A 12,500-nucleotide genomic window follows, 5' to 3' on the forward strand; every position below is an offset into this window, starting at 1 on the left:
TAGATCATCATCGATCATTTGTTTAACCCCCTGGTGTATCTAACCTGTTTACCTTTTTGTAATCTGCAAAAAGGCATACCATCCCTTCAATACTATTTACAATGTCATCAATAAAGTTTTTAAAAAACACTGGTCCATGTACAGATCCTTGGGGTACTCCACTGGTAACCTTTTCCCTCCTGTGAATGCACTCCATTTACTACAACCATCTGTTTTCTAACCTGCAACCAAGATCGCATCCATTCAACCATTTTAGCATAAAATCCCAAGATTTTGACTTTATATAACAGTCTGTGATTTGGAATTGTGTCAAAAGCTTAACTAAAGTCTAGATAGGCTATATCTATGCCCTCCCTTTTCCCTGTCTATCCCTTTAGTCACCCAGTCAAAAAGTCAATAAGGTTTGTTTGACATGACCTCCCCACAGTAAATCCATGCTGTTTGGGATCCTGTAAATTACTGAATTTTAGATAATCTACCACTCTTTCTTTTAAGTGTTTCTATCATTCTCCCTACTACTGATGTAAGGCTTACTGGACGGTAGTTGCTTGCTTCTTCCTTGTGTCCACTTTTGTGCAGTGGTACTATGGGGCTGATTCAGAGATGGATGCAGCCGCAGGTCTGTATGCAGCCAAGTGTCCATCTGGTATACACACGCGCACCAGCCGCAGGGTGCTTAAGTGACCCTTCGCTTTGCGGCCGCATCCCGTAAGGGTGCTGCTGCAAGGTGATTGACATTGGTGGGCATTCGGGGGGAGGGGGCGGCATTGCGGGAGCATGCCTAACAGGGGCGTGTCACTGCATTCTCGGGGTTGCTGCATGACCTCAACTTCAAATTTACCTCAAATTGATGCACCCACTTTTAAATTGTGGACTCATAGCAGGTCAGCACCACACACATGCTGGGTGGCCTTTCTCTGTGCTGGGCGGCCCCCAGCGTGTGAGAAGATTGATGCAGATCTTGCCGCTGGAAGCAAGATTTGTGTCAATCTCTGACTCGCCGCCCATGCTCTTTTCCAGTCCTCTGGAATTGTACCTGTAGCTAATGACTGGTTGAATAATTCTGTCAATGGTGCCACCAGCACCTCTTTAAGCTCTTTTAGTATCATTGGATGTATCCTATCTGGACCCATTGATTTATCCACTTTCAGCTTTGCAAGTTCTGTTAGGACCTTCTCCTCTGTAAATGTACTTGTTTCATTTTACTGAATATCCCTGCAGCTTAACTGTGGCCCCTTCCCCTCTTTCAGTAGTGAGTACTGGGCAAAAATAATAATAATGAAGATGATCTGCTATTACATTGTCTCCCTCAACAAGACTCCCAGTCTGTCTTTAATCTTATTATTCAGACTTTTGTTTTTCTCCTTTTGCTTATATACCGAAAGAGTTTAGCCTCCATTACCCACTGACTGGGCCATTTTCTCCTCGGCTTGTCCCTTTTGCACATCCGATTGCCTTCTTAGGGGCCTATTGGTCACCATCCACATCCAAGGATGTGAGGTGATAAAATCACCCGAATCCGCACTGCGGTAATTGATTACATCGCACAGATATATCAATTATCACATGCAGGACAGATACCTGACTGCAGCATCATTGGGGTATTTTTCGTGAAAAATACCCCGATGTCCTGCAGCGCATGTGCCTCCACTGCCGACATTGCCGCAACTGTTGAACCCCCCCCCTCCACCGCCTGCACTGTAAATATGCTCCCCAGTCCAGGGAGCCGGTCCATGCTGCTCCTGCAGGGCTGCCGGGCACTGGATCCTGTGTGCTGCTACTACCCCCAGTGCAGTAAAGTGAGCTGCCATTTTGCAGTGTTGCTTTACTGCACAGGGGGTCACAGCCCAACATATGCAGGACCCCGGCGCCCTGCAACGCTCACCAGAGCAGCGGACACCAGCTCCTGGACTATACATTTTTATTTATTTTTTCTCCCAGTTGTCAGCTGGTGTGACAAAGCTAATCACACTGCTGGGTCCCTGCATAGCTTTCTCTGCCAAGGGGTAGAGAAAGCTGTGCAAAAGGCTGCATATTGCAGTGCTGCCCTGTGATTTCACCAGCTTGAGCTGGCAAAATTATCACAGGGCACGTTGCGATTTTTTTTTTTTAAATTCTCTTACGTCCTAGAGGATGCTGGGGACTCTGTAAGGACCATGGGGGTATAGACTGGCTCCGCAGGGGACATGGGCACTCTAAAAGACTTTAGATGGGTGTGCACTGGCTCCTCCCTCTATGCCCCTCCTCCAGACCTCAGTTAGATCCTGTGCCCAGAGGCGACTGGATGCACTGAAGGGGAGCTCTACCTAGTTTCTCTGAGACTTTTTTTTTATTTTATTTTTTATTTTCAGGGAGCACTGCTGGCAACAGGCTCCCTGCATTGTGAGACTGAGGGGAGAGAAGCAGACCTACTTAAATGATAGGCTCTGCTTCTTAGGCTACTGGACACCATTAGCTCCAGAGAGAGTCGGAACGCAGGTCTCACCCTCGCCGTTCGTCCCGGAGCCGCACCGCCGTCAGGGGCGTCTTTTCGTGTGGGCTCAATGGGCTCTTGCCCAAGGGCCCCAGGAGTATAAGGGCTCTAGGCTGATAGCTGAGGGTCCCCTCTTTCCAGGGGTACCAGATTTTTGAAAATCGGCCCTAGGGAACCAGAGATATCCGAGTTCAAAGCAGTGGTCCCCATCCAAGCCTGTTAATTGCTATTACCATCAAGATATCTCAGGCTCTGTATGACTTAGCGTTTTTCTGATGGTACATTTAAAAAGCTGTGACTCTTCCCTTTCGGTGGACACTAGCAGCTTGTCTCTACTATGCTCAGAACCAGAGATATCAGCCTTCAAGCAGCTGGTCCCTGCTCAAGCTCCACACGCCTAATATGCAGTTTTGTATATTTGTTGGTGGACTGTTCTGGCTTCTGAACTCTGATCCCCAATTCCCCAGAACCTCCTGACAGGTGAGACACTCTAATTTTTTTAGCCCATGCAAAGCTAAGAAATATTTTTCCAGGAACTTGACATATCTGCAGTCAAGCAAGCTGCCCTCCCACCAGAAAATGATGAAAATGAAGCCCACTCCACTATCGACCTCTCCCTTACATATTAAACACCCCATACCACCCTGGAAGTCATGTACCGGGGCCCCTTCATTCAGCCCAATGCCACATTCTACAGTTTAGTGTTCTCCCTCCCGCCCCATCTTTGCAGTAAAGGAGTAATTAGCAGAAATTACTGCTCCAGGTCCTACATGCTGAGCGGAAGCTAGAACACCCCCTACCGCCCATGGGATATCAAAGCTGCCGTTGATAGCACCCCCACCCATGGAGGATGGGTAGGGGCCCCAGTGTATTGCTGTGCCCAGGGGCCCACACTGCTGTTAAGACGGCCCTGACCGCCGTCCTCCTCACAGAGCCGGAAGATAGAAGCCGGGTGAGTATAAGAAGAAAGAAGACTTCAAAGGTGGCAGAAGACTTCAGATCTTCTCTGAGGTAACGCGCAGCGGTAACGCTGCGCACCATTGCTCCCACATACAGTGGGCACTGAAGGGTGCAGGGGAGGGGGGGCCCTTGGCAGCAATAATAAACCTCTAGGGACTGGCTAACAAGTATATAGGCTGCGGAGGCAGTATATTTAATAATCCCCCGCCAGTAGTGAAAATTTGAGCGGGACCGAAGCCCGCCGCTGAGGGGGCAGAGCTTGATCCTCTAGCACTGACCAGCGCCATTTCCTCCACAGCACACTGCAGAGCACCTGGCTCCCCGGACTCTCCCCTGCTGAACACGGTGGCAGAGGTCAAACAAGAGGGGGGGGGCACTTTTAATTGGCGCAGTGAGTGTTTATGCATGTATTTATATAAAAGCGCTGTTTTATCTGGGAATTTTATTTCCAGTGTCAGTTGGCGCTGGGTGTGTGCTGGCATACTCTCTCTCTGTCTCTCCAAGGGGCCTTATTGGGGAACTGTCTCCATATTGATATATCCCTGAGTGTGTGGGGGTTTCGGTACGTGTGTCGGCATGTCTGAAGCGGAAGGCTCATCTAAGGAGGAGATGTAGCAGATGATTGTGGTGTCTCCGTCGGCAACGCAGACACCTGATTGGTTGGTCATGTGGAATGTTTTAAATGCAAATGTGACTTTATTACATAAGAATGGACAAAGCAGAGTCCAGGGAAAAAGCAGGGAGTCGATCCATGGCTTTGACTGTGTCACAGGGCCCTTCAGGGTCTCAAAAACGTCCCTTATCCGAAATAGCAGACACTGATACCGACACAGATTCTGACTCCAGTGTCGACTACGATGATGCGAGGTTACACCCAAGGGTGGCCAAAAGTATTCATTATATGATTATTGCAATAAAAGATGTTTTGCATATCACAGATGACCCCTCTGTCCCTGACACGAGGGTATGCATGTTTAAGGAAGGAACGCGTTATTTGAAAAAGCTTGGGAAACGCCAGACAAAAAACTGCAGATTCCCAAGAGGATTCTTATGGCGTATCCCTTCCCTGCACAGGACAGGGTATGGTGGGAATCCTCGCACAGGGTGGACAAGGCTTTAACACGCTTGTCCAAGAAGGTGGTGCTACAGTCTCCAGACATGGCAGCACTCAAGGATCCTGCTGATCGCAGACAGGAAACTACCTTAAAATCTATTTATACACACACTGGTGCTTTACTCAGACCGGCAATAGCATCGGCTTGGGTTTGTAGCGCAGTAGCAGCTTGGACAGATACCTTGTCAGCTGACATTGATACCCTAGCTAGGGATACAATTTTATTGACCTTAGGTCACATTAAAGACGCAATCTTATATATGAGAGACGCTCAGAGAGACGTTGGGCTGCTAGGTTCGATAGCCAACGCCATGGCGATTTCTGCTAGGCGAGCCCTGTGGACCCGCCAATGGACGGGTGATGCCGACTCAGAGGCATATGGAAGTTTTGCCTTACAAGTGAGGTTTTATTTGGGGAAGGTCTCGCGGACCTGGTTTCCACAGCTACCGCAGGTAAATTTACTTTTTTGCCTTATGTTCCCCCACAGCAAAAGAGAACGCCACAATATCAGATGCAGTCCTTTTGGTCGCATAAGTCCAGAAGAGGTCGGGGCTCTTCCTTCCTTGCCAGAGGTAAGGGTAGAGGGAAAAGAATGCCTGCTACGGCTAGTTCTCAGGAGCAGAAGTCCTCCCCGGCTTCTACTAAATCCACTGCATGACGCTGGTGCTCCACTGAGGGAGTCCGCACCGGTGGGGGCACGTATTCGACTCTTCAGCCAGGTCTGGGTTCTGTCAGACGTGGATCCTTGGGCGATGGAAATTGTATCCCAAGGCTACAAAGTGGAATTAGAAGAGGTGCCTCCTCGCCGATTTTTCAAGTCTGCTTTGCCAGCTTCTCCCCCAGAGAGGGAAATAGTTTTAGCTGCAATTCAAAAGCTGTGTCAACAGCAAGTGATTACCAAAGTTCCCCTAGTCCAGCAGGGGAAAGGGTACTATTCAACCCTGTTTGTGGTCCTGAAACCGGATGGCTCGGTCAGACCCATTTTGAATCTAAAATCCCTAAACCTGTACTTGAAAAAGTTCAAATTCAAGATGGAATCGCTCTGGGCAGTGATCTCCAGCCTGGAAGGGGGGGATTTTATGGTGTCACTAGACATAAAGGATGCATACCTTCATGTCCCCATATTTCCTCCTCATCAGGCGTACCTGAGATTCGCTGTACAGGACTGTCATTACCAGTTTCAGACGTTGCCGTTTGGGCTTTCCACAGCCCCGAGGATTTTCACCAAGGTGATGGCGGAAATGATGGTGCTCCTGCGCAGGCAGGGAGTCACAATTATCCCGTACTTGGACGATCTCCTGATAAAAGCGAGATTGAGAGATAAATTGCTGAAAGCATGTCGCTCTCCCTGAGAGTGTTGCAGCAGCACGGTTGTATTCTAGATCTACCAAAGTCACAATTGATTCCAACGACTCTGCTATCATTCTTAGGCATGATTCTGGGCACGGAACAGAAGAGGGTTTTTCTCCCAATGGAAAAAGCCCAGGAACTCCAGAACATGGTCAGAGACCTGCTAAAACCAAAAAGAGTGTCAGTTCATCAATGCACTCGAGTTCTTGGGAAAATGGTGGGAGCCTACGAGGCCATCCCCTTTGGCAGGTTCCATGCGAGGACATTTCAGTGGGACCTTCTGGACAAATGGTCCGGATCCCATCTACAAATACATCAGAAGATAAGCCTGTCCCCCAGGGCCAGGGTGTCTCATGTGGTGGCTGCAGAGTGCTCACCTTCTAGAGGGTCGCAGGTTCGGCATTCAAGACTGGGTTCTGGTGACCACGGACGAGAGCCTCCGAGGATGGGGAGCAGTCACACAAGGAAGTAATTTTCAGGGACTATGGTCAAGCCAGGAGGCTTGTCTACACACCAACGTACTGGAATTAAGGGCCATATACAACGGCCTACGACAAGCGGAGAATCTTCTTCGCGACCTACCGGTTCTGATTCAATCAGACAACCTCACAGCCGTGGCTCATGTAAACCGCCAAGGCGGGACAAGGAGCAGGGTGGCAATGGCGGAAGCCACCAGGATTCTTCACTGGGCGGAAAATCATGTAAGCGCTCTGTCAGCAGTCTTCATTCCGGGAGTGGACAACTGGGAAGCAGACATCCTCAGCAGACACGATCTCCATCCAGGAGAATGGGGACTTCATCAAGAAGTTTTTGCAGAGATAACAAGTCATTGGGGACTTCCTCAAATAGACATGATGGCGTCACGCCTCAACAAAAAGCTTCGGAGGTATTGTGCCAGGTCAAGGGACCCTCAGGCAGTAGCGGTAGACGCCCTGGTGACACCATGGGTGTTTCAGTCGGTCTATGTGTTCCCTCCTCTTCCTATATTCTTTCAGAAAGAATTGGCTTCTCTCCCAGAAGTCCAGGCTTTTGTAAAGGGAGTGCTGCACATCCAGCCTCCTTTTGTGCCCCCAGTGGCAACATGGGACCTTAACGTGGTGTTACGGTTCCTAAAATCTCACTGGTTTGAACCTCTTCAAACTGTTGAATTAAAATTTCTCAATTGGAAGGTGGTCATGTTATTGGCCTTGGCATCTGCAAGGCGGGTGTCCGAATTGGTGGCCTTGTCTCTCAAGAGCCCCTATTTGATTTCCCATGTGGATAGAGCAGAGTTGAGGACTTGTCCTCAATTTTTGCCTAAGGTGGTTTCTTCATTTCATATGAACCAACCTATTGGGGTGCCTGTGGCTACGGGTGACTTGGAGGACTCCAAGTCCCTGGATGTAGTCAGGGCCTTAAAAATGTATGTAGCCAGGATGGCTCGGGTTAGGAAAACAGAAGCCCTGTTTGTCCTGTATGCAGCCAACAAAGTTGGCGCTCCTGCTTCGAAGCAGACTATTGCTCGCTGGATCTGTAACACGATTCAGCAGGCTCATTCTACGGCAGGATTGCCGTTACCAAATTCGGTAAAGGCCTATTCCACTAGGAAGGTGGGCTCTGCTTGGGCGGCTGCCGAGCAGCTACTTGGTCGGGTTCAAACACTTTTGCAAAATTCTACAAGTTTGATACCCTGGCTGATGAGGACCTCATGTTTGCTCAATCGGTGCTGCAGAGTCATCCGCACTCTCCCGCCTGGTCTGGAGCTTTGGTATAATCCCCATGGTCCTTACGGAGTCCCCAGCATCCTCTAGGACGTAAGAGAAAATAAGACTTTAAACCTACCGGTAAATCTTTTTCTCCTAGTCCGTAGAGGATGCTGGGCGCCCGTCCCAGTGCGGACATATTTCTGCAAGACTTGTACATAGTTATTGCTTATATAAGGGTTATGTTTCAGTTGAGATCAGTCTTTGGCTGATGCTGTTTTGTTCATACTGTTAACTGGTTGCGTATATTCCAGGTTATACGGTGTGGATGGTGTGGGCTGGTATGAATCTTGCCCTTAGATTAACAAAAATCCTTTCCTCGTACTGTCGGTCTCCTCTGGCACAGTTCTCTAACTGAGGTCTGGAGGAGGGGCATAGAAGGAGGAGCCAGTGCACACCCATCTAAAGTCTTTTAGAGTGCCCATGTCTCCTGCGGAGCCCGTTTATACCCCATGGTCCTTACGGAGTCCCCAGCATCCTCTACGGACTAGGAGAAAAAGATTTACCGGTAGGTTTAAAATCTTATATTTTTTTTTTTTTTCACTATTATTTTTTTAGTAAATTTGGCCCAGATCGCTTTTCCCATTATAAATATGGGAAATGCGATGTGGGATACTAAAAAAAAAAAAAAAAAAAAAAGTGAATTAAAGAGTTTGGAGCAGTTTGTCATGAAAAAGCCCTTTTAATACATTTTAAGTGGATACTAAAATAATGTGAAAAGGGTGTGAACTGAAAACACCCTTTTTCTCTTTAGTAAAAACGTTCATAACTAGGCCTTGGTCTCCTTCTGTCTAACAAGATATATTTTTGTGTTCATTATTTTGTGTCTGCTTATATTTTCTTAAAGCCATCTCTTTTTGCTTTCATAATACTTGCTACTTCTTCTTTTGCAAATCACACTGGCTTTCATATACCAACTTGACAGGGAGCTCAGACCACTTGAGCTGTAAGAAATCCCTGTGTATCGGGAGAATATGTATAAGTGTATCTCAGTGTTTGGTTGAATGCATTAAGCAGCTATTACATTATGGCGGCTTTGAGTGCACTGAGTGGTAGCTGGGTGGCGGTGGATATGGCGTACCCATGGCTAAATTCTTAATGGTACGCCATACCCGCGTGTACCTGCCTACTTGCACCGTTGCCCGGGACTTACTCCTACAGTGAAATAGAAACCGGCTAATCAGGGCTGGAGCTGACGTCACACACCTGATCTGAAAATGCTTGGGTGCGCCTGCGTCTTTACTGACACTACCAGAATATTAGCAGTTACCGCCCCAAGTGTCCGCTTCCTATTAATCAACTTGCGTACGGCTAGCAATAAAAAACAGCTGAATTCTTGTGCAGTATGGCCTCGCGCATTACGATATGTACACATGTGCAGTCTATCAATTATCGCCCGCTTTGCGAATTTGCACAACAGCGTTCAGGTCTGAATTAGGCACTTTGTACATATGCTTACTGAATATATTTTTTTTATCTTTTATTTTAGGATTGACATTTACACATTAGAAGCATCGTGCAAAATCCAGAATTACACGTTTGTGGATCCCATCATCCCAACAAGATTAAGTCTTGTACTATCACAGCAGCAGAACTTGACCTCCGGCTGTATAAATCCTATTGGCTGCCCATTTACAGATCAGGTGACTGAGGCATGGGTATAGTACTAAAGGAGACCAGGCACACAATGCACGTTCTGTTTAATCACTGGCAACATTCATAAATGGGAATGTGTCCAGTTCAGGATCGTGTCAGAAGTCAAATGATCTACTGGGGCTGATGTGAATGAGACGGATCTCTCTGCACGGCACAAGTAGCGGGATTTTGCATATAGCGCAGTTGTGGTTTTATGCATCTTTGCCTGTGTCCATCTTTTTCTGAGTCTGACAACTTGGCTGATACTGTGTTTCGGTGACATTGGGCGTTACAGGGCTCAAAGCGATTGTGTGAGCGCACTGACCTTCCGTTACTTATGGGTGTGTTAGGGGTGTACTTTAAATGTTCCGTGCATGTCTGAGTCGTGCATATGGTGAAGAGAAGCCTGTTACTGACCGATCTCGCGCACCTAGCGTGCCAATTGTAACGCAATTGCAGCGGCTGGCATAAAATGAATGGGTGGCATGGCTGACGCATGTACCCTCACATTAGGTGTACGGAATCTCGCATTAGCACAAGGCAGTAAATTAGGATTCCATGACTTCCCGCAAATACAATGCAACTCGCAGTGAAGCCCAGCGAAGGTATGGGCCGTGGCGGCATTAAGGGGTGCTGACTGCATCCGAAGAGATGACGCCCCCTTGGACGGTGATGCGTCATCCATGCTGTGACTGTGTCGGGAGATGCTGGGGGCTGCACAGTGGCTCCTGGAGCGCTGAATGGGCCTGCACCATGACTAGAATGGAGGCGTGACAGCCGAACATACACAGGGGGAGGTGGCATTGACCTATCGGCGTGCACGTGGATTCCTCAGTTCCTCACTGGGTGATATCAACCCTAGTGACGTCTCAGGGTGTTGGCACCTGGAGCAACAATTTTTTGATCTACAGCTAACTTTTTTTTATGCCAGGAATAAAGGAAAACTTATAAGGCCACATTTACCTACTGGTTATCACGCGTTTTCCTGAGAGACATTCTGTAGGGGTCTATGTACGAAGACTTGGAGCGTGATAAAGTACCAGCCAATCAGCTCCTGCCATTTTTCAAACACAGCCTGTAACATGGCAGATAGGAGCTGATTGGCTGGCAATGTATCTCTCTCCAAGACTTGATGCATAGACCCCACAATGTTTTCTCCCTCACTGCCGTGGACTCTGTACTGTAAGTAGCAGGACAGTGGCCCCGATAAGGCAGCAACACCCACATTAGCTGCAGTATCTGTGGTGCACCAACAGGTTCTGCTGCACCCGCCCCCGGAGCAGCTCTTAATCCGTCACCACTGAGTGCCCAACAGGATAAGTTTATCCTGTGGGGCACTCAGTGGTGACTGATTAAGTGCTGCTCCGGGGGCGGGTGCAGCACAGGATGCAGCAGAACCGGTAAGTGCGCAACAGATACTGCAGCTAAGCTGCACCATGCAGCCCGCCATACAGTGCTTTACCAAATGTGCGTCTCAGTTGTATCACTAATGTGACAAAGTAGAATGCACAATTACTGTACCAGGCATTGCATGCAGTAGTGGTGTGTGACTTGGGCACTAACCTGGGAATAAGGGTAAACGCTGAGAACCGGTATGACTGAGCTGCGCCATGTATCCCACCATGAGGAGCTATGCGTAACCTCCAGCTTTATACCAACTACATTACGTGAAGCACCTGGGACACTATCAGACACTTTGTGTCGCATCATAGCTGCATCCAGACACTAAATAAAGATATAGGTATGAAAATCTGAGAAGTGCTACCCTTGGCAGAACATCTATGTCACGCAAAATTGCTTGTTCTACATGGCGCACAAGGGTGCATGATACCTGTAGGTAGTCGCGTGCTCTGGGCAGCAAGTGCAGATGGCTGTGGAGGCCACATCTACTACCTTATGCTAATGTAAGTATCCTCGTGGCTTCATGCGCATAGCCGCACTGCGCAACTGTCTCCATAAGTATCCGCACCAGCCCTATGCCGGCTGGAAGATCTGTCTGAAACAGGCGTCCTTCCATCATACGGGTACCTTAAGAACAGCATAGAGATCAGGCAACACGCCCATAGCACCCCCATGCGTGCACTAGCCAGGCAGCCTCCCAGTTGATACCCTGGAGAAGTAGGGCAGATTAGCCTATGTCCCAGGGGAGGGGAGGTGTATGGCGGGTAGTGTATGTCAAAGCATCCGGGGAAGGAAGGGGACGAGTGGGGCAGGTAACATATGCCCCATGGAGGGGGGAAGACTGGTAAGTTCATACTGTGGAAGGGGAGGGGTATGGCAGGGGTGAGGTGGTTGATCGTTAATAAATAAACAGAAGGTCCCATAATCAGATTCTGCTTATTATAATATGTTGTCGTCTTTTTCTCCTAGTCGAGGATAAATGATGTCATTCGCTTCACAGCTACTGCAGCACTAATATTGCTCAAGTGCCCAATGACCAGCGTTGGGGTAAGTAAACTATTCATTGCAATGGATGGCACTGCCAGACACACTGCAGCATGTACTGAAGGCTGGCACTGACTGCTGTTATTGGCCCGTAATTTTGGCCAAGATTATGCAGAGGATTTGCAATCCTATTGCTTGTTTGTACGCAGTTGCTGAGATTAGCAAAGCCGCCGGTGGGCGTGTCCATGCCAATCCTGCCAGCTGCCACATTTGCATATTTTCGTACAGTGGACCTCATTCAGTAAGGATTGCAATTTCTGCTTAGTAGCAGTTTCTGGGATCAAATAGTTGCCACCCAGAATTAGAGAAAAAAATGCCCATTGCAGAAATTGCGAATGCATGGCAGTATGGGGGCTGTTCGCAAAACCATACACAATTACCGGAACATCGAACATTTTTACTATCTGAGTCGGGCAAGGTCATCCACAATTTTTGCTACACATGAGGGTGGAAGTGGTTGTCGCTGACGTCAGAGGCCCTCCTTAAAAATGCCTGGGTACGCCTGCGTTTTTTCAGACACACCCAGAAAATGCCGGGTTTACGGCCAGAAACGCTGGCTTCCTAATGGTCAAACAGCGGCTGCATTGCGATCACGATCTTTATGCATTTTTATTTGCTGTTTTTTTTGCTAGCGCGTGCACAATGCGAATGCTGCACATGCAAAGGCGTTCAATAATCGGGTGGATTGTGAATCGCACGTTCTGCAACCCTTACTGTATGAGGTCCTGTATCTGTGTATGGGATCTAGCTGCGAATGTATTAGCTTACAACTCAACCCATT

The 12,500-nt window shown here is 48.2% G+C and overlaps 1 protein-coding gene across 1 annotated transcript in view; it reads left to right on the top strand.

Annotated features, from left to right (window-relative positions):
* Positions 1-5,299: 5,299 nt before the first annotated feature.
* Positions 5,300-12,500, top strand: part of LOC135057425 (pregnancy zone protein-like) — a 39,376-nt gene continuing 32,175 nt past the window's right edge. The window contains exons 1-3 of the mRNA XM_063963317.1: positions 5,300-5,475; positions 9,129-9,282; positions 11,645-11,722. Coding sequence (XP_063819387.1) covers positions 5,300-5,475; positions 9,129-9,282; positions 11,645-11,722 — 408 coding nt within the window. The remainder of the gene's footprint in view (positions 5,476-9,128; positions 9,283-11,644; positions 11,723-12,500) is intronic.

This window comes from Pseudophryne corroboree, chromosome 3 (genome assembly GCF_028390025.1).
Source record: "Pseudophryne corroboree isolate aPseCor3 chromosome 3, aPseCor3.hap2, whole genome shotgun sequence".
Taxonomy (NCBI): Eukaryota; Metazoa; Chordata; class Amphibia; order Anura; family Myobatrachidae; genus Pseudophryne; species Pseudophryne corroboree.